General features: G+C 44.3%; 1 pseudogene and 1 gene segment (V, D, J or C); both read left to right on the plus strand.

Moving 5' to 3' along the window:
- Window positions 1–8,239, plus strand: part of LOC137206904 (eukaryotic translation initiation factor 3 subunit J-like) — a 30,029-nt pseudogene extending 21,790 nt beyond the window's left edge.
- Window positions 1–23,200, plus strand: part of LOC137225841 (immunoglobulin heavy constant mu-like) — a 132,688-nt gene that overhangs the window by 56,202 nt on the left and 53,286 nt on the right. Inside the window, 1 exon segment of the C gene segment in view lies at window positions 10,094–10,112. Coding sequence covers window positions 10,094–10,112 — 19 coding nt within the window.

Here is a 23,200-nt window from a genome sequence, read left to right on the forward strand (position 1 = left end):
CATATATACAATGGAATATTGCTCAGCCATTTAAAGGAACAAAATAATGCCATTTGCAGCAACATGGGTGGACATAGAGATTGTCATACTAAGTGAAGTAAGTCAGACAGAGAAAGCCAAGTATCACATGAAACCACTTATACGTGGAATCTAAAAAGAACAAAACAAAACAAAACAGGGTACATATGAATTTATTTACAAAACCAAAGTAGAATCATGGAAGTAGAAACAAATTTATGGTTACCAGGGATTAAGTGGGGGAGGGATAAATTGTGAGATTGGGATTGACATATACACACTACTATATATAAAATAGATAACTAATATGAACCTGATGTATAGCACAGGGAACTCTACTCAATAGTCTGTAATGGCCTATATGGGAAAAGAATCAAAAAAAAAAAAAGAAAGAAAGAAAAGAGTGTATGTATATATATGTATAACTGATTCACTTGGTTGTACACGTGAAACTAATATAACATTGTAAATCAACTATATTCCAATAAAAATTAAACAAAAAATAGTGTAATCACTAATTCCGATTAGCAGCTATTCAAAAGTGAAATAAAAAACTAAGTTGCCATTATGGCTATATAACCATCTGAGTCCTTAGAAAAATATAATGATAAATATATGTAAGTACATAATAATAGTAATAATAACAATAAAGTCATAAGAGATTTTGAGCTCTTAGTCAAACATTTTGGGTGGAAACGGTCCACTCTCTAAGGTCATCAGCGGGTTCTGAAGGTCTTACATCAGCAGTTTTCTAGCAAAGATCAGAGCTTCTATAACATCCCTGAGAATCTTCAGTTTGAGGGGCTCACCTGGGGAGCCTTCCAATTGTGTGGAATTATGAATTGATTCCTTAGTTACTGTGATCAGTTCAGTGTTTTTTTCCCAAAAAATACACATGCTGAAACCCAATGCCCAACATGATGGTATTGGGAGAAGTGCCCTTGGGGAAGGGCTTAGGTCGGGAGGGTGGAGACCTTCTGAGTGGGACCAGTGCCTTGTAAAGAGGACAGGGAAGCCCCCTGTCCCATGGCACCAGGTGAGGCATCAGGGAACAGTCAGCCATCTAGGTAGCAGTTTCTCTCCAGGAATCATGTCTTCCAGACCCTGATCTTGGACTTCTCAGACTACAGAAATATGAGAAATAAATGTCTATGGTTATAACCCACCCAGTCTATGGTACTTTGTTTGTGGTGCCAAATGGACTAAGACAGCTGTGAAACAAATACCCAAATGTCCACACTCAGGAGGTTCACAGCTGTGTTTGTTGTTAAAAGTACCTGATATGGTCCCTCAATGAGGTTCAAGGGCAGTTTTTCTCTGATGTCTCTTTCAATAGATAAAATTAACTGGTTGAATATCCTAGAAGGCTATTGATTAGATGTAGTGAGCAGGCAGCCTTTGTCTTGGTGCCAGGAGTGGATGTTATACATGAGTCCTTTCCATTATCTTGTGTGTCTGACTGCAATAGGGCAGGGATGGTACTGCAGGGACGTGTCTCGAAATGCGTGGTCCTTCCAGTTACCACCTCACAGGGCGAAAATTGATTTTTCTTTGAGGTAGTTGATAATGACGTCACTAGTGCTGAGGGGGGGACCTTTGGCCAAGGTTTGGAAATTTTGGATAATTTTAATTTAGGGAGCTACTTTTTCAACCTTTCCAGAAGACTGTGGATGGTGATGACTGTGTAGTACTGAGTCATAGTGACACCTTACAGGGTTGTTTTATAAAGATTCCTGTAAGGTGAGCACCTCAGTCACTCGGTATGAATGTTGCTACACCACAAGTGGAACACAAATTCAAGAATCATTCTATGAACTCTAAGGGCTGTAGCCTTCTGGCAAGGAATTACTTCAAGAAAGCCAGAAATTAGACATAAAATAAATAAAATATATTCAAATTCCAGACTCTGGAGGCTAAGTTAAATCCATCTCAGTGTGTTCAAAGGGCCCTAGAGGGTTGTCTCTGTGTGCCTCCTTTACAGTTCCACAGGATTTCGTTGTTGGCTGCTTACACAGAACTGAGAAATTACCTTAGTTGTATTTTTTATGATTTTTGTGGGGGTTTTTTGTTTATTTGTTTGTTTTTAGTTTCCACATGTGTTGATTTAAGATGGTCACCAGTTTGTCTGTACTGAATTCACACTCCTTCAGATGGGGCAGGTACCCACCACCTCTGACTCAAGAGGAGACTGGAACCCACTGTCATCTGATTGAAACAGCTAACCTGGTGTCCGGACTCTCTGGAGATCGGGTTCTATTGTCCCATCTCAGAAAGAATTCAGCCAGCGGCAAAGCTATAGGCAAAGTCTGAGTTAATTAGCATAGGATGCTTGTGAGAGACACAAGTGGGCAGCCAAGCCCAGAGAACAAAGAGGGCCACATTTGTTTTTTTTTTTTTTTTTTTTTTTTTTGCGGTACGTGGGCCACTCACTGTTGTGGCCTCTCCCATTGGGGAGCACAGGCTCCAGACGCGCAGGTTCAGCAGCCATGGCTCACAGGCCCAGCCGCTCCGCGGCATGTGGGATCTTCCCGGACTGGGGCACGAACCCTTGTCCTCTGCATCGGCAGGCGGACTCTCAACCACTGCGCCACCAGGGAAGCCCGAGGGCCACATTTTTATAATCAATGAAAAAGTGGGAGGGGTGAAGAAAACCTTCTTTGTCATTGTTGGGTAGACATCAAGTCTTACATCACCAATTCCTCCTTTAACCCTGTATGGTTTAACCCGGAAGGTCATGACACTATTTAAATCATATGTATATTAGCAGAAGGGCGGCAACATATACTAAAAATGGTAATTCATCTCAGGTTTCTGTATAATGTCCCCTCTCACTTATATTTCTGTCCTGGCTACATGCAGACATGCTACTCTTCAAGGATTATTAACTCCCTGCCTTCATGTAACAAGATTCCGACACACGTCTATTGTCTTGTGTTTTAACTATCAGGATTTGTGGCTTGAGTGTGTCTGGCACTTGGATGCGCCTGGTCTTCCTTCTAGGTAGAGCAGATTGTTGCTTGGTTACTGGATTCTTTTCTTGAGTGGTCATTAGCTTACAGACATCTCCCAAACTCCTATAATTCCCTTTCTGTCTTTAATCCCCTCGTGAGATTTCTAAACTAATTGTTCAAGTATCCTACTCTATGCCTATCAGTACCATGTAGAGAAGATTAACAGAGAAGTTTAACTTATATTTATTTGAAAATATCCGATGTCACAAAATGTGAGATTGCAGATTACCTGAATGAAGTTGCTAACTCGAATTTTTCTATTATTTTTTACATAAAATCAATTTCTTATTTAAGACTGTATATCTTATGACTTTCTTGGGTGCCTCCAGAATTTTTTTTTTTTTTTTGCCACACTGCATGGCTTGTGGGATCTTAGTTCCCCAACCAGGAATCAAACCCGGGCCCTCGGCAGTGAGAGCGCAGGGTCGTAACCACTGAACCACCAGGGGATTCCCAGAGATTTATCTTTCAGGGTCTAGAAAAGTGAGAACAAGATTAAGGCCACTCTTGGGTAAATGATCTGCTACAGGATTATCTACAGCTTTCATAGTATCTAATTTTGCACTGCCTTCCCCTTTATATGCCAAGTCTCTAGGGTGTAGGCCTGTCTAAAAGTTCCTTACCTTGTTGTTCATCTGATGATGTTTCCAGCAGATGTGAGACGACACCCTGCTTTGTTTTCAAAACAATCCAATACCTTGCGCTACTCCCCAAACCTATGTGTTTATTCTCTGGTCTTCGCCAATTGACAAGCTCTAGTAACAGCAGTAACTTCTATCATTTGGGTGGACTTTACATCAGATAGAGGAATATCTTCTAAAGCAAAGACTTTGCTAGTAATACTAATTCCTGGTTAATAATCTCAGTTTTAATTTTGAGGTATTGTCCATGAAAACATTACACCAGGTCAAGGTTATCAGTGAGAGAGCCTAACACATCTAAGGAATGTACAGAATTTTCCCTGCTGAAGATGAAACCATTGTGAGCACCATCTTGGTGGTCAGCCATGTCTCGTGACTGTCTAATGCAACAAACGCTGACTTTGAGCTCAGTGGAACTTAGTGATTTTCAATTCACTTTTTATCTTAATGGCTTTAGATAATTATGTGAGGCTATTTCAGCAGATAGTGTAGGAAGACAGATTGAACTGAGTAAACAATGAGGAAAATCACAAACTAATGAAACAAGAGCCCAGGTAAGTGTTTCCAGGCTTGGGAGATTCAACAGTTCATGTACCCAGAGAGGGGGTTTGAACAATCTTCCACATGGAACACGCACATGTCAGCTTCACCCCCAGTTGACCCACACCCCGTATGGAGGTGGTGACAGCATTCCCAAGGCCACATGCAGACATGGAAAGGGACTGGGGGTAGGGGGATGACTCCTCCCCTAAATTAGCTCCTCGGGAACCAGGGGTGCCCCATGAGACACTCTCTCCTGCCTTCTGAGTAGAACTTTGTCACCAGGGACATGACCCAGCTCACCTATTGTACTTTTTGAATTCCAGCCTTTTGGTGAGAGGTTTGGAATCTGAGACTTTTATGTAAGAGTCTTGCTGTGTCCTTCATCCCTGTCTTCCTATGTTCAGTTATGTCTGTCCAGGATCCTCTCACACTTAGTGACATTAGATTCCTCCTTTTACTAACAGGTCAAAGATGACCTCTGGTACTTCTGGTTTCTGCATCAACAGGTAACACGTTTGGAAATGGTCATTTCTGTCCTTAAAGCAAGAAAATTCTGAATAAACTGAACACGAATAATCTCCCTGAACCTAACAGAGTCCTGACATTGCAGGGGAAACCCCCACCCCAAAACTAGAGAGGTGGGCACGTCTAGAATCCCGGTGAGATCTGCCCACCTGGAAGAGAAGCTGCTGGGGGAGCACCTATTGTTGAATAATTATGCAAGTCTGCAGGACCAGGGTGGACCAGTGTGAGGATGAGAATTTCTGGGGTCCACACTCCATAATTTGTGGGATTTAACCCCAGAAACATCCAAGTGCTCACAGTAAGGGTCCATATTTATCCCTTCATGACATCTGATAGAGGGAAGCAAAGATTAACAACTGAGAAATATGGAAACATACCCAGAACTTCCATCAGGCAGACCCTCCAGAGGAAGAACTATTCCACAAGCTTCTCCTAGGAGGTGAGTAGGAATTCTTGTCCTCTCCAGACCCAGGGAGGGGGCACAGCTATCAGGTTAAGAGATTAAAAAGGAATAGACAGGGGACACTGCAGCCTGGGAGGGAGTAGGGGCAGGGGATGAGCCACAACACTGGAGACCCTTATGGAGGTGGCAGCCCAGACCCAGTTCCACTGAACCACAGGTATTAAGCCTTAACAATGTAGAAACCCCCTCCTCACACATGACCCCCACCTCAGTGTCCTGGCAGTGGATTAACACCGAAAGATGCACGATGTGCAGACTCTCTCTGGGGAGGGGAACTAGTGATGCACCGAGACCACATCCAGGACATCAGAGCACTGGGGCTTCGGTACCTGCAGCTGGAGACCAGGCTCAGAGCACCTCACTCCTGGACCTCAGATTCCATTCTCTCTTGTGCCCTGATGGTCATGGCCAAAACCTCTGTCCTGCTCTTGGGTATTTGATATGTTCAGGAATACCTATGAAGACTTCACCAGAGACTCAGAACCAGAAAGGGAAGCAGGTTTGTCACAGGGACTTGGTGGAGTGGACGTGGTTGACTAAGTAGTGGGCCTGTCTCCCCATCAGATGCCAGGTCCTGAGGTCCTCGGGGCAGGTGGTCAGGAGGGGAGGTGACCAGCAGGATGGAGCCCAAGGATGGAGGCACCTGTGGCCATCCTTGTGAAGAGGTGCCCTGCCAGGGTACAACTCACACAGCCGACCTAGCTCACCTGCCCAGCGCTGCCTCCTCATGCAGGTCACCCCACAGAGGAGCATCACCTGAGCTGGGTGACAGGGGCTTCTCCTCTTTCGACCTCTCAGGGGTCTCCCCTCCACAGGTGCGGTCACTAGGGGACCCCCAGCTGCACTGCTTTGAGTTATCCAGGGGGTGATTGAACTGGTTTCTGACAATGTGGGGCAAAGCCTGGTCCCTTCTTATGGGGCCCCTGCAGGGTTCCAGGTGCTGCAGAAACAGGCAAGCCCAATGTGTGTGCACCTTTCTTTGTCTACTTGCATTTGTTCTGTTTGTCAAGTCAAGTCACACACCTAGGCTTAGTGCCAGTGGGAGGGGCACAGCCCCTGTGCTAGATTCAGGGAAGAAAGACAAATTTGGGATCATTGCTGCCAACATCAGGCTGTGTGTGTGTGTGTGTTATGGGAATAGTAGAGGGTGAGTGGGCATTGAGCCCCATGATTTCTATGCTCAGCTATTCTCTGACATAATATTAGACCATAGGAGCCTCCAGGAGATGAGAGGCCCCCAAAGTCCTTGAGAGTGTCTGGACTCACTATAAGTGTCAACTGCATCAGTGCATCCACAGATCCAGGGAAGGGGCTCCCTGGTGTTTTCATAAAATGCTTGTTTGGGGTCTCCCTACGGAGTATGTGGATTTATTGAGGCTATTTCTAGAGATGATTAAAAATAATATGTTGTCTCTAAAAGAATATTCTGAAGGCAGAAAACAGCCATTTAATACTGGACTAGAGACGCTGGAAGGTAACTGCCCTGTGAGCCCAGGCAGGATCCTCCCCTGCAGGGTATGCGCTGGGCTGCAGGGGGCGCTCAGGACCACCCAGCACAGGGTTGCAGCCCAGGCGCGGGCGCAGAGGGGACGGGGGAGGGGTTTGCTCTCAGAGGCTGAGTCTCCTCTTTTCAATTAAAACAATAATTAGGCTCACACCCGGCTTGAGATGGCGGCGGCGGCGGCGGCGGGGGACTCCGACTCTTGGGACGCGGCCACGTTCTCCGTGGAAGACCCGGTGCGGAAGGTGGGGGGCGGCGGCACCGCCGGCGGGGACCACTCGGAAGGCGAGGACGAGGACGAGGACGTCAAGTTAGAAGAACCTGGAGAACCTAGAGTGCTAACACCAGAGCAATTAGCAGATAAACTGCGGCTAAAGAAATTACAGGAAGAGTCAGACCTCGAAGTAGCGAAAGAAACTTTTGGTGTTAATAATACAGTTTATGGAATAGATGCTATGAACCCATCTTCAAGAGATGCCTTCACAGAGTTTGGAACGTTACTAAAAGATAAAATTGCACAATATGAAAAATCACTATATTATGCCAGTTTTTTGGAAGCCTTAGTTTGAGATGTGTATTTCATTGGAAATTGATGACTTGAAAAAGATTACCAATTCATTGACTGTACTTTGCAGTGGAAAACAGAAGCAAGAAAAGCAAAGCCAAAAAGCAGAAGAAAGGCGTGGTGCCCAGAGGGGGATTAAAGGCTACCATGAAAGACGGTCTGGCAGATCATGGTGGTTATGATGGAGGTTATGTACAAGACTATGAAGACTTCATGTGACATTTTATCTTCTCCTGGTGTCTTCTTTCACTTGCCCACAATCCCTTCAACATGTAGCACAACTTCCTTTCCTTTCAGTTCTGCCAAATGCTACAATCAGAAGTGCGGTATCTTTTGTGCTGGTTATTTAAGCCCTTGACACTTAGGTGCTAACGTGCAAATGAGGGAACTTGGAACTTGCTGCCAAGGGGTTAAAATTGGGAACCTCCATTGCTACTAAATCATAGTTTAAAAACACAGACCTAATAATGTTGTTGCTGCTATCTGATTCCATAGCAGCAGTCACTAAATTGGAAACAAAAGTTGCAACATGACAAAAAATTGTGTAGTATTTACCAGCACCATTCAGTAATACAGCCTTAACCATACCTCCTTGAACTACTTCATAACTTGTCAAGAAAAGCAGTCTGCTGCAAGGGCATGGGGTGTGCACCTAGTATTAAAATTGCTTTGTCTTAAAATTGAGCGTGAGAATATTAAAAATACATTGTGAAGAAGACTGCTTATCTCAGAGTGAAGATACTGCGGCTGAAAAGCACGAGTTTGATACTTAAAAATTAAATGACCAAAACCCTCCAACCTTGAAGCTGAAGAAGATAAACCTCTCCATTATTGCATTACCAAGTTGTGGAATCTCTTGGACGCATAGACTGTCTAGTTTCTATTTATCAGACTGTTCTACTGATGGAGTGCTTCAGATGGGGGAGGGAAGCTCCTCACCTGCTTTGTTTGCCTGATTTCAGTGTCTGAGAAACAAATCTCCTTTGTTCTCCAAGGCTGCAGTGGATAAGCTTTAATAGGGTTTTGGCATTTCCTTTCCTTTACAAAACGTGTTCAGCAAACTGCGCCACGTAACTACAGTTTGGTAAATTGTTATGTTAACAATTATGACATCCGCAATGTTTTTTTGTTTTGTTTTGTTTTTAACATAATTGGTTTACAATGGTGTGTTAGTTTCTGCTTTATAACAAAGTGAATCAGTTATACATATACATATGTTCCCATATCTCTTCCCTCTTGCGTCTCCCTCCCTCCCACCCTCCCTATTGGTATGCGGGCCTCTCACTGTCGTGGCCTCTCCCGTTGCGGAGCACAGGCTCCGGACGCACAGGCTCAGCGGCCATGGCTCACGGGCCCAGCCGCTCCGCGGCATGTGGGATCTTCCCGGCCCGGGACACGAAGCCGTGTCCCCTGCATCGGCAGGTGGACTCAACCACCGCGCCACCAGGGAAGCCCTGCAGTGTTTTATAAAGCAACTAGTTTAATAAAATCACTATTGTGAGGACTTAAGTTTTGTGTTACCTCCTAAGAGATATTTTTGGAGAGTATAGAACAAAGCTTTTGGGACTAGAGTTCTCTGTATATTTATAAAGCTTAATCAGTGCTTGATGAGTAGACGCAGTTTTAAAACAAAAATGATTTGCGAGGCCCTTAATAGTGTCTCCCGAGAGCAACGACGGTACGGGGCTGCCTTCCTCTTCTTGTTTATTTGGGGAAATTGCTTGGTTGTGTAGGTACTAAGGCCTAATTAAGTACCTAGAAGAACTATTTATTTGGAGTAATTGAGCTTATAACTCAGGTTGTGGCTGTAAGCAGAGATTGGGTGATCTTCTCTGTTATATATTTTCTTTTAAGCAATTTAACCAAATCTGTGGCTGGAGTCTTATTTTGAAACTGCCACAGAATAAAAAGTAGGGACAGAGCAAAAAATGTTTTAAATTTCTCTTACACAGGAAGTAGGAGCCTCAGTCAAAGCTCTGTAGACCACTAAGTGGAAGACAGGACCATCTAAATGATTTGAGGAATTAACCGAAAGCAGTGACTACACAGCAATAATTACAGCCAATAAAGGTTGTTTTAAGGCAGACAAGGGCTAAGATTTCCTTAGCAGTAATAATGACATACACTGAATTTAAAATCTATTTTATTATACAGGTCAGTTTCTAATAAACGGAAATGTGTCATCTGTTCCTTAGCTATGTAAATAATATTAAACTCCTTTGAAACTGGGGGAAGAAAACAGTAATTAGTAGGACAAGGACTGCTGAAGTGTTTAATATTGGGTCCTATTGAAAACACTCACCTAACTCAATAAGACAATGAGAAGCAGGGCTTCAAGATATGTATGTATGTGTGTGTGTGTGTGTGTGTTTGCCTGTTTACCCAGTGGTTGCAGATTTTGGGGACACACTGATTCCAGAAATAGGATATTCAGACATGAAAGCCCAGAACAGGTTCAGGCGTCTGTGCCATTCAAAGGCTGGTTCACAATGAGGACCTTGTCCTAAGTGGGCGGGTCCCTCAGTGGGAGGAGCTCTGCCTGTACAGTGTTTACGAACATGGCAGGAGATGCATGTCCTCAAACGAGGGTGAGGATGTGGACTCTCAGCCTCCCACTAAGCATGGTTTAGGGGTCATCAGTCTGCTTCTTGTAAGATGGTCCATGTATTAAATACAAAATTTTCAGCTTCATGAATATGCAAATGAGCTGGTGTGTCCTAGGTTAAATATGGATGTTCCGAGCCCTGAGAACATCACCTAACAACCACACCCCTTCCTCCACAAGAACCCCAAGAGCACAGCCCTCACCATGGACTGGGGCTGGAGAGTCCTCTTCCTGGTCACAGTGGCTACAGGTAAGGGGCTCCCTGGTCTCTGGGTTGAGGAGGGATCTAGGATCAGTGAAGTGACGTTCCACCTACTTCTGTCTCTTGTCCACGGCTGTCCACTCCCAGGTCCAGCTGGTGCAGTCTGGGGCTGAGCTGAGGACCTGGGGTATCAGGGAAGGTCTCCTGCAAGGTTTCTGGATATGCCTTCACCAGCTACGCTATGATCTGGCTGCCACATGCCCCTCAACAAGGGCTTGAGTGGATGGACAAATCTCCCCTAACGATGGTGACACAGGCTATGCACTATAGTTGAAGGGCAGAGAAGCCTTGACTGTGGACACTTCCACCAGCACAGCCGACATGGAGCTGAGCAGTCTGAGATCTGAGGACACAGCCATGTCTTACTATGCAAACATACAATGTGATAACCTGTATCCTGAGTGTTTCAGAAGCCTGAGGGACAGGGCAGCTGTGCTGGGACTGAGGAAACACAGGGATGATTGGATTAAAGCCTTCCAGAGAAAACGGGGTTAGAAACATGTGTTTACTGGTATAGGAGGGATGTTCCATACAATAAACACCCTGTAAGCAAAATTTAGGGACTACAGAGAAGCTCGAGTGAATAACGCAGGTATGAGCCTTCCCAGGAGGCTGTTGTGTGGACCTGAGTCTTTAAGTGACTTGGGGACCTAGCTGAGAGCAAACTGCTCCACCCCATGGGCAGTCCAGGTTTATCTTCATGGAGAAGCGCTAACACGTGTTGCAGGTGCTTTAGCCACATTACACGCCCAGCCATGAGCGAGCGCTCCTGTGGCCCAGGTCCTCACCAGAGCCTGGTGCGTCCATGTTCTGCGTTCCAGCCTCTCAGCATGCAGTGGTACCTCACAGTTGTTGCAGCTTGCGGTCCCTGATGACATGTGACATGGCGCACCTTTCCAAGTGCTTATTTGCCATCTGTCCATCTTTCTTGGTGAGTTCAGAAATTCGGTCCACTTTTAATTGGCTTGCTTACTTTCTTTGGTTCAGTTATGAGTGTTCGTGTGCATTCACAGCACAAGTTCTTACCAAATATGCTATTTGAAAATATATTTTTCCAGTCTGTGGCTTGCCATTAGATTCCCTTAACAGGGGCTTTCAGAGAACAAATGTTTTTCATTGTGATGCTTTCTAATGTATCAATTCTTTCCCATGGATCGTGCTTTCGGTCTTATGTCTAAAAACTTGTTGACAAATTTAAGGACACCCAGAAGTTCTCCTAAGTTTCTGAGTGCAGGCCACCCTCAACGGGCAGGGTCGATGCTCCTTAACCTTGAAATGGAAGAATGGGGAACATGGAATTATGTGGGATTCTTCTCTGGGGGAGATTGGTCTCTTCTCCTCCACATGCTTTATTCCTTCAATCATTTATTAATATCTGTATGGACTCTTGGATATTTATTCTGCACTTTGAATTAAAACTAAACAGAAGGGAGAGACCTTCAAGACGGCGGAGGAGTAAGACGCGGAGATCACTTTCCTCCCCACAGATACACCAGAAATACATCTACACGTGGAACAACTCCTACAGAACACCTACTGAACGCTGGCAGAAGACCTCCCAAAAGGCAAGAAACTTCCCACGTACCTGGGTAGGGCAAAAGGAAAAAGAATAAACAGAGACAAAAGAATAGGGACGGGCCCTGCACCAGTGGGAGGGAGCTGTGAAGGAGGAAAGGTTTCCACACACTAGAAGCCCCTTCGCGGGTGGAGACTGCGGGTGGCGGAGGGGGAGAGCTTCGAAGCCGCGGAGGAGAGCGCAGCAACAGGGGTGCGGAGGGCAAAGCGGAGAGATTCCCGCCCAGAGGATCTGCGCCGACCAGCACTCACCAGCCCGAGAGGCTTGTCTGCTCACCCGCCGGAGCGGGCGGGGCTGGGAGCTGAGGCTCGGGCTTCGGTCGGAGCGCAGGGAGAGGACTGGGGTTGGCGGCGTGAACACAGCCTGAAGGGGTTAGTGCGACACGGCTAGCCGGGAGGGAGTCCGGGGAAATGTCTGGACCTGCCGAAGAGGCAAGTGACTTTTTCTTCCCTCTTTGTCTCCTGGGGCGTGAGGAGAGGAGATTAAGAGCGACGCTTAAAGGAGCTCCAGAGACGGCGCGAGCTGCGGCTAACAGCGCGGACCCCAGAGACGGGCGGGAGACGCTAAGGCTGCTGCTGCCGCCACCAAGAAGCCTGTGTGCGAGCACAGGTCACTCTCCACACCTCCCTTCCGGGGAGCCTGTGCAGCCCGCCACTGCCAGGGTCCCGGGATCCAGGGACAACTTCCCCAGAAGAACGCACCGCGCACCTCAGGCTGGTGCAACGTCACGCTGGCCTCTGCCGCCGCAGGCCCGCCCCGCCTCCATGCCCCTCCCTCCCTCCCCCCGGGCCTGAGTGAGCCGGAGCCCCCAAATCAGCGGCTCCTTTAACCCCGTCCTGTCTGAGCGAAGAACAGACGCCCTCAGGTGACCTACATGCAGAGGCGGGGCCAAATCCAAAGCTGAGCCCCGGGAGCTGTGCGAACAAAGAAGAGAAAGGGAAATCTCTCCCAGCAGCCTCAGGGGCAGTGGATTAAAGCTCCACAATCAACTTGATGTACCTGCATCTGTGGAATACATGAATAGACAAAGAACCACCCCAAATTAAGGAGGTGGCCTTTGGCAGCAACTGTACACATGGGGTTTGCTTTCTGCATCTAATTCCTTTCGGTTTTATGTTTATCTTAGTTTACTAGTTAGAGTTTATTATCATTGGTAGATTTGTTTATTGATTTGGTTGATCTCTTCCTTTTTATATATATAGATAGATAGATAGATTTTTTTTTCCTTTTTCTCTTTTTGTGAGTCTGTATCTGAATGCTTCTTTGTGTGACTTTATCTGTATAGCTTTGCTTTTACCATTTTCCCAGGGTTCTGTCTGTCCATTTTTGCTTGTTTGTTTTTTGGGCGTTTTTTTTGTATAGTTTTTAGCGCTTGTTATCATTGGTGTATTTGTGTTTTGGCTTGGTTGCTCTCTTCTTTCTTTCTTTTATTATTACTTTTTAATTTTTTAAATAATTTTTCTAATTTTTTATTTTAATAACTTTATTCTATTCTATTTGATTTCTTTCTTTCTTTCTTTCTTTCTTTCTCCCTGTTCTTCTGAGCTGTGTGTCTGACAGGTTCTTGGTGCTCCGGCCTAGTGTCAGGCCTGTGCCTCTAAGGTGGGAGAGCCGAGTTCAGGACATTGGTCCACCAGAGACCTTCCGGCTCCACATAATATCAAATGGAGAAACCTCTCCCAGAGATCTGCATCTCAACTCTAAGACCCAGCTCCACTCAATGACCATCAAGCTGCAGTCCTGGATGCCCCATGCAAAACAACTAGCAAGACAGGAACACAACTGCACCCATTAGCAGAGAGGCTGCCTAAAATTATAATAAGGTCACAGACACCCCAAAACACACCACTGGATGTGATCCTGCCCACCAGAAAGACAAGATTCAGCCTCATCCACCACAACACAGGCACCAGTCCCCTCCACCAGGAAGCCTACACAGTTCACTGAAACAACCTTAGCCACTGGGGCAGACAGAAAAAACAATGGAAACTACAAACCTGTAGCCTGCAAAAAGGAGACCCCAAACACAGTAAGTTAACCAAAATGAGAAGACAGAGAAACACACATTAGATGAAGGAGCAAGGCAAAACCCCACCAGACCTAACAAATGAAGAGGTAATAGGCAGTCTACCTGAAAAAGAATTCAGAGTGATGATAGTAAAGATGATTCAAAATCTTGGAAATAGAATGGAGAAAATACAAGAAAAGTTTAATAAGGACCTAGAAGAACTAAAGAGCAAACAAACAATGATGAACAAACAATAAATAAAATTGAAAATTCTCTAGAAGGAATCAGTAGCAGAATAATTGAGGCAGAAGAACGGATAAGTGAGCTGGAAGCCAAAATAGTGGAAATAACTACTGCAGAGCAGAATAAAGAAAAAAGAATGAAAAGAATTGAGGACAGTCTCAGAGACCTCTGGAAAAACATTAAACACACCAACATTCGAATTATAGGGGTCCCAGAAGAAGAGAAAAAGAAAGGGACTGAGAAAATATTTGAAGAGATTATAGTTGAAAACTTCCCTAATATGGGAAAGGAAAGAGTCAAACAAGTCCAGGAAGTGCAGAGTGTCCCACACAGGATAAATCCAAGGAGAAACATGCCAAGACATATTAAATAAACTATCAAAAATTAAATACAAAGAAAAAATATTAAAAGCAGCAAGGGAAAAACAACAAATAACATACATGGGAATCCCCGTAAGGTTAATAACTGATCTTTCAGCAGAAACTCTGCAAGCCAGAAGGGAGTGGCAGGACATATTTAAAGTGATGAAAAGGAAAAACCTACAACCAAGATTACTCTACCCAGCAAAGATCTCATTCAGATTTGATGGAGAAATTAAAACCTTTACAGACAAGCAAAAGCTAAGAGAACTCAGCACCACCAAACCAGCATTACAAAAAATGGTAAAGGCAATCCTCTACACAGGAAACACAAGAGGAAGAAAAGACCTAAAACAACAAACCCAAAACAATGAAGAAAATGGTAATAGGAACATGTGTATTGATAACTACCTTAAATGTAAATGGATCAAATGCTCCAACCAAAAGACACAGACTGGCTGAATGGATACAAAAACAAGACCCATATATATCCTGTCTACAAGAAACCCACTTCAGACCTAGGGACACATACAGACTGAAAGTGAGGGGCTGAAGGAAGATATTCCATGCAAATGGAAATCAAAAGAAAGCTGAAGTAGCAATTCTCATATCAGACAAAACAGACTTTAAATTAAAAACTATTACAAGAGACAAAGAAGGACATAACATAATCATCAAGGGATCAGTCCAAAAGAAGATATAACAATTGTAAATATTTATGCCCCCAACAGAGGAGCACCTCAATACTTAAGTGCTAACAGCCATAAAAGGGGAAATCAACAGTAACACAATCATTGTAGGGGACTTTAACACCCCACTTTCACCAATGGACAAGTCATCTAAAATGAAAATAAATAAGGAAACACAAACTTTAAATATACATTAAACAATATGGACTTAATTGATATTTATACGACATTCCATCCAGAAACAACAGAATACACATTTTTCTCAAGTGCTCATGGAACATTCCCCAGGATAGATCATATCTTGGGTCACAAATCAAGCCTTGGTAAATTTAACAAAATTGAAATCCTATCAAGTATCTTTTCCAACAAGAACACTATGAGACTAGATATCAATTATAGGAAAAAACATCTGTAAAAAATACAGATACATGGAAGCGAAACAATACACTACTAAATTAGCAAGAGATCACTGAGGAAATCAAAGAGGAAATCAAAAAATACCTAGGAACAAATGACAATGAAAACACGACAACCCAAAACCTATGGGATGCAGCAAAAGCAGTTCTAAGAGTGAAGTTTAGAGCAATACAATCTTACCTCAAGAAACATCTCAAATAAAAAACCTAACCTTACACCTAAAGCAATTAGAGATAGAAGAACAAAAAAAACCCCTAAGTTAGCAGAAGGAAAGAGATCATAAAGATCAGAGGAGAAATAAATGAAAAAGAAATGAAGGAAACAATAGCAAAGATCAGTAAAACTAAAAGCTGGTTCTTTGAGAAGATAAACAAAATTGATAAACCATTAGCCAGACTCACCAAGAAAAAAAGCGAGAAGACTCAAATCAATAGAATTAGAATTGAAAAAAGAGAAGTAACAACTGACACTGCAGAAATACAAAGGATCATGACAGATTACTACAAGCAACTATATGTCAATAAAATGTAAAACCTGGAAGAAATGGACAAATTATTAGAAAAGCAAAACCTTCCGAGACTGAACGAGGAAGAAATAAAATATATAAACAGACCAATCACAAGCATTGAAATTGAAACTGTGATTAAAAATCTTCCAACAAACAAAAGCCCAGGACCAGATGGCTTCACAGGCGAATTCTATCAAATGTTTAGAGAAGAGCTAATATCAATCCTTTTCAAACTCTTCCAAAATATAGCAGAGGGAGGAACACTCCCAAACTCATTCTACGAGGCCACCATCACCCTGATACCAAAACCAGACAAGATGTCACAAAGAAAGAAAACTACAGGCCAATATCACTGATGAACATAGATGCAAAAATCCTCAACAAAATACTAGCAAACAGAATCCAACAGCACATTGAAAGGATCATACACCATGATCAAGTGGAGTTTATCCCAGGAATGCAAGGATTCTTCAATATATGCAAATCAATCAATGTGATACACCATATTAACAAATTGAAGAAGAAAAACCATATGTTCATCTCAATAGATGCAGAAAAACTTTTGACAAAATTCAACACCCATTTATGATAAAACCCTCCAGAATGTAGGCATGGGGGAACTTACCGCAACATAATAAAGGCCATATATGACAAACCCACATCAAACATCATTCTCTATGGTGAAACACTGAAACCATTTCCTCTAAGATCAAGAACGAGACAAGGTTGTCCACTCTCACCACTATTATTCAACATAGTTTTGGAAGTTTTAGCCTCAGCAATCAGAGACGAAAAAGAAATAAAAGGAACCCAAATTGGAAAAGAAGAACTAAAGCTGTCACTGTTTGCAGATGACATGATACTATACATAGAGAATCCTGAAGATGCTACCAGAAAACTACTAGAGCTAATCAATGAATTTGGTAAAGTAGCAGGGTACAAAATTAATGCACAGAAATCTCTTGTATTTCTATACACTAATGATGAAAAATCTGAAAGAGAAATTAAGGAAACACTCCCATTTACCACTGCAAAAAAAAGAATAAAATACCTAGGAATAAACCTACCTAAGGAGACAAAAGACTTGTATGCAGAAAACTATAAGACACTGATGAAAGAAATTAAAGATGATACAAACAGATGGAGAATCATGAATCAAATGAATTGGAAGAATCAACATTGTGAAAATGACTCTACTACCCAAAGCAATCTACAGATTCAATGCAATCCCTATCAAATTACCAATGGCATTTTTCACAGAACTAGAATAAAAAATTTCACAATTTGTATGAAAACACAAAAGACCCTGAATAGCCAAACAATCTTGAGAAAGAAAAACGGAGCTGGAGGAATCAGGCTCCCAGACTTCAGACTATACTACAAAGCTACAGTAATCAAGACAGTATGGTATTGGCACAAAAATGGAAATATAGATCAATGGCACAGGATAGAAAGCCCAGAGATAAACCCCCGCACCTATAGTCACCTTATCTTTGATAAAGGAGGCAAAATATACAATGGAGAAAAGACAGCCTCTTCAATAAGTGGTGCTGAGAAAACTAGACAGCTACATGTAAAAGAATGAAATTAGAACACTCCCTAACACCATACACAAAAATAAGCTCAAAATGAATTAGAGATCTAAATGTAAGGCCGGACACTGTAAAATCTTAGAGGAAAACATAGGCAGAACACTCTATGACATAAATCACAGCAAGATCCTTTTTGACCCACCTCCTACAGAAATGGAAATAAAAACAAAAATAAACAAATGGGACCTAATGAAACTTTAAAAAGTATTTGCACAGCAAAGGAAACCATAAACAAGACCAAAAAACAACCTCAGAATGGGAGAAAATATTTGCAAATGAAGCAACTGACAAAGGATTAATCTCCAAAATTTACAGGCAGCTCATGCAGCTCAATATCAAAAAAAAAACAAGCAACCCAACCCAAAAATGGGCAGAAGACCTAAATAAACATTTCTCCAAGGAAGATATACAGACTGCCAACAGACACATGAAAGGATGCTCAACATCACTAATCATCAGAGAAATGCAAATCAAAACTACAATAAGGTATCACCTCACAACAGTCAGAATGGCCATCATCAAATCATCTACAAACAGCAAATGCTGGAGAGGGTGTGGAGAAAAGGGAACCCTCCTGCACTGTTGGTGAGAATGTAAATTGATACAGCCACTATGGAGAACAGTATGGACGTTCCTTAAAAAACTAAAAATATAACTACCATAGACCCAGCAATCCCACTACTGGGCATATACCCTGAAAAAACTGTAATTCAAAAAGAGTCATGTACCACAATGTCATTGCAGCTCTATTTAAAATAGCCAGGACATGGAAGCAACCTATGTGTCCATCGACAGATGAATGGATAAAGAAGAAGTTGCACATATATACAATGGGATATTACTCAGCCATAAAAAGAAACGAAATTGAGTTATTTGTAGTAAGATGGATGGACCTAGAGTCTGTCATACAGAGTGAAGTAAGTCAGAAAGAGAAAGACAAATACCGTATGCTAACACATATATATGGAATCTAAAAAAAAGTTCTGAAGCACCTAGGGGCAGGACAAGAATAAAGATGCAGATGTAGAGAATGGACTTGTGGACACGGGAAGGGGGAAGGGTAAGCTGGGATGAAGTGAGAGAGTACCATTGACATATATACACTACCAAATGTAAAATAGATAGCTAGTGGGAAGCAGCCGCATAGCACAGGGAGATCATCTCGGTGCTTTGTGACCACCTAGAGGGGTGGGATAGGGAGGGTGGGAGGGAGATGCAAGAGGGGGGGGATATGGGGATATATGAATATTTATAGCTTATTCACTTTGTTATGCAGCAGAAACTAACACACCATTGTAAAGCAATTATACTCCAATAAAGACGTTAAAAAAACAAAATTAAATTAAGAACTTGAGTAGTGTTTAAAAAAATTAAACACGACATTTTAATTTTGTTCCAATTTTTCCAGTCTTAGCCTGAAGCTGGCTAAACTTTGGGGTTGGCTCCTGTATCCTTTTGAAATTCCTCTGTGGTTTTGTGTTTTGGAAGATTCTTTAGGTTGTGGAACTGTGTACAAAAGATGCCCTAGCCTTGTCTTGCATGCTCCTTCTCCAAGCCCTGGAATTAGCCTTTTCTCTAATGAATTCTGTTTTCTTTGGTCATGGAATGTTATCAGAAACCAGGAGTTTGGTGATAGGTGTGCTCAACCTACTGGGCTATCATTACTTCTATGATGGCTTAGCTGACAGAGCAAGGAAATGCGTGTGTCCCGCCCCAGGTACACACAGGTGTCTACCAGTATTTCTGAACCGAGTCTTCTCTACCTATATGCAACTAAACTTGAGAACACAGCGGTGTGTCCAGCCCTAACCCAAAGCCTCACGGACCTCTCTAGCCTTCCTCCCTGTCGTCTGGAACCTCTGGCCCAACAGCGAGAAGCCCGTACCAGGTGCCTCCCGGTACCTAGTGGTTGGGTCCCAGGATGCACATGCGGTGGTTCCGAGCAGTCAGCACGTGTCCACGTGGACACACTGAGGTCAGCATGGCAGCCCCAACAGACGCTCATCTACCATCACCCTTGCAAACTCATGCGTTTGGAAAGTTACCTAGGATGCCACCGCCAGTACACTGTATCAAAATGTGTAATGTCAGTAGACAGGTTTTACAGTCTGTATTCCATCCTGAGATTCAGGATCTCCTAAATGATTTTTTAAATGGATGCGTTAAGGTTCACTCTTTATGCCATAAAGCTCTATGGCTTCTGACAAGGGCATCGTGTCGTGGGCCCACCGTTGCATATCATACAGAATAGTTTCACCACCCTTAAAAATCACCTGTGCTTCACCTGTTCAACACCCTTCCCCCAATTCCTGGATCCACTGACAGCATTATCTTAATTATAGTTTTGCCCTTTCCAGAGTGGCTTATAAATGAAGTCATACAGTATGTGGCCCTTTAAAACTGGATTCTTTCACTTGGCCATATGCATTTAAGGTTCATTCACACCATCCAGGGACACTCCAGAAAGGAAATGAAGAAAGTATTCCATTTAAAGTTGCATCTAAAAGAATTAAATGCCTAGGAATAAATTTAACGAAGGAGAGGAGAGACACATACACTGAAAACTACAAAACACAAAACATGAAAGGAAATTAAAGACACCCTAAATAAATGTAAAGACATCTGTGTTCACAGATAGAAAACTTTTTCATATTGTAGGGTGACAAGACTCCCCACAATAGTCATCCATATCTTCAGTGAGGGGTCGGAAGCCACTGCTTAAAGGGGGCAGGGCTTGCTTTCGGGGTGATGGGAGGGTTTGGGAACTAGAGAGAAGAGCACAGCATTGTGACACTAGATGCTATTCAGCTGCTCGGTGTAAAATGGTTAATTTCATGGTATGTGAAGTTCCCATCCATTAAAAAAAAAAAAAAAGATTCATGGATGACTCTTCAGGTTCGACAGCTCATTCTTCCAGCACTCGAGAGTGTCCCCGTGCGTGTGTGGACCACAGAGAGCCCATTCATCCCCTGTGAAGGGACAGCTTCCTGCTTCCAGCTTCAGCCGCTATGAATGAAGCTACTGCAAGCATTTGTGTGCAGCTCTGTGTGGACGTGGATTTCCAGTTCAGTCAGGTAGATACCTAGAAGCATGATTGCCGTTCGTAGTGTAAAACTACGTTAGCTTTATATGAAAATGTCGCACTGCCTTCCGAGGTGACTGTATCAACCTTCATTCCACCAGCCATGACGAGCTTTTCCATTGTCCTCCATACTGGTCAACAGTGGGCGTTGTGAGACTGGCGGATTTTAGCCATTCTAATAAGCCAGCAGCAGCGGGACTGGGGGTGGGCGGAGCTATCGAGGAGGGTCTGGATTTTCTCTGGTCCTGATGCTCTCAGACATGTTGACTCCAGGCCTGTGGGGACGGACCCTCACTCTCCTGAAAGGCCACTGCACCGTGACCCTTCACGGAAGGGGAGTGGGCCCACATAGAGCACAGGTTACAAGCACGGGGTTCCAGACCCTCCCGCTGAAGTCCAGCTCTTTCATGCATACGCCAGAGTGGACCGAGAGGCCCTTCCCGCCACAAAGGCCCCCTATCATGGTCCCAGGACAATCTCTGTCACCTCAATAGCAGCCCAGGGGGGAGGACAGAAGGATTACGAAGTCCCCTCTGCCTGAGGCACCTGCACGGAGCAGCCGCCCGAACTTCGGCAACTTGGGCACGGGGCTGGTGCAGCATGCAGTGTCCGTGGAGGCTGCACTGTCCTCATGTGCTGTGCTGCTGAAGCCGAAGGGGCTGGCTGGGGGTGGGGGGCACGAGACACAGCTCCCACATGTCCTCATGTGTGCTGTGCTGCTGAAGCCAAAGGAGCTGGCTGGGGGTGGGGGGCCCCACAGACCCTCACCCTCCTCTGCTCCAGCTCTGCCAGTGTCCAGAGAAAGGTTGGAGGTCAGGGGGCAGTGGGGCAGCATGGCCCACCCTGGCTTGCAGATTTGAACCTGTTAAAGAAAAAATGATTTGTGACACCTGTTGAAGATGGTAAGACAGACCTTATTCCAGAGAGAACATCACGACAGGTGGAGGGGCCATGCAATAGGGGTCCTGAGTGGGACCAGCTCCACATACAGCTTGGGCAGGTGGATACTGACAGCCAAGAAGCTGGTGGGGGTTGGTGGGTGGAAAGTTACTAAGAGGAAGCATCAGGGTAGTGGGCTCTGGCTAAACCGACCTCACAGGATTCCTGCTGAAGGTGAGACAGGGTGCTTGAACATGACCTGGGGGTGTCAGGGGCTGATGAACCTGGTCAGGTATGAAGGTGATCAGATACTGATGTATCTGATTGAGGGCAATTCTGATTGAGCTGACTCAGCAAGATTCCTGCCAAAATTGTACCATGTGGAAAGGAAGTGCAGAACAAGAATGCCGAAAGGAAGTCCAGTCCAGAATGTGGAAAGGAAGTCCAGAACCAGGCCCAGTTGAAAAAGAGCTCAGGGGACCCTGCGTGGAGTTTGGTGGAGGAGACAGTCTTTGTCAGCTCTCAGCTCTATGGCCAGTGGTTTCTGGCCCTGTGTCCCTTGGTGACAATCCCAGGGAGGGAGGGAGAGCCCAGAGGGCACAATCCCTGCCCAGGCAGCTGGCACCCCGTCTGAGAGGTCCCCTGAGAAATAGCCCCTGTCCCCCGAGTGGCCGCTCAGAGTCAGGCTGGGCGTGCCCCCCACATAGGTCACTTTGGATGATCTTGAGGCGAAGGTGATGGAGAACCAGCAGAGGCGGGGACAGCTCTTGACCCCCCCAACTGTCTAAGCACAGAGCATCCCATCCCATGTTTGCAAATGATATTCAGTTATAAAGGAAATGCAGGTTTGTAAAGCCACCTCCATACCAAGCGGAGAGCTTCTCAGGAGACAGCACCCGTTGCCCGGCAGACTCTGCCCCAGAGACAAGGCTTCGGCACATCTCCCGCCTCACCTCCCCAGAACCACTCCCCACCCAGAAGGCTTTTCCTTTAGCAGAGGGTGAGACCTCAGCCTCAGTGTCCTGGCTGCCTCTGCAAGGCTCATTTCTGTGTGAAACTCCCACACGTGGGTTGTGAATGGCCATTCACCCTCTAACCCCTCTTTGCACAGAGAGAAGGGGCATGTTCTAGGGCTTGTGCAAGTCTCTGTGCAGACTTTTCTTTAAAAAAAAAAAAACTTTTTATTTTATATTGGAGTACAGTTGATTAACAATGTTGTGTTAGTTGGTGGGAACATAAATTGTTGTAGCCACTATGGAGATCAGTATGAAGGTTCCTTAAGAAACTAAAAATAGAGCTACCATAGGACCCAGAAATCCCACTCCTGGGCATATACCTGGAGAAAAACGTGGTCCGAAAGGATATATTCACCTCAATGTTCATTGCAGTGCTGTTTGCAATGGCCAAGACATAGAAGCAACCTCAATGTCCATCGAGAGAAGAATGTGCAGACTTTTCAAGGGCTGCATGGAAACCCGAGGTCCCGGGGCACTGAAATCATTTAATTTCTGCTGAGCCAGAAACCTTGTCTCCGATATAAAGAGGAAAATCCAGAGACTGCTCTTGCATGGTCAGGACAATCTCCCAGTGATATTATAGATGCTCTCACGCAAGTCTTTCCAAATAGCTTGCAGGGGAAGAAGAGGGAATAGGGCTTACAACTTGAGTCTCTGCAGAAACAGAGGTGTGACACTTGGATTAAGTCCAAGCCTA

Source organism: Pseudorca crassidens, chromosome 1 (genome assembly GCF_039906515.1).
Source record: "Pseudorca crassidens isolate mPseCra1 chromosome 1, mPseCra1.hap1, whole genome shotgun sequence".
NCBI lineage: Eukaryota > Metazoa > Chordata > Mammalia > Artiodactyla > Delphinidae > Pseudorca > Pseudorca crassidens.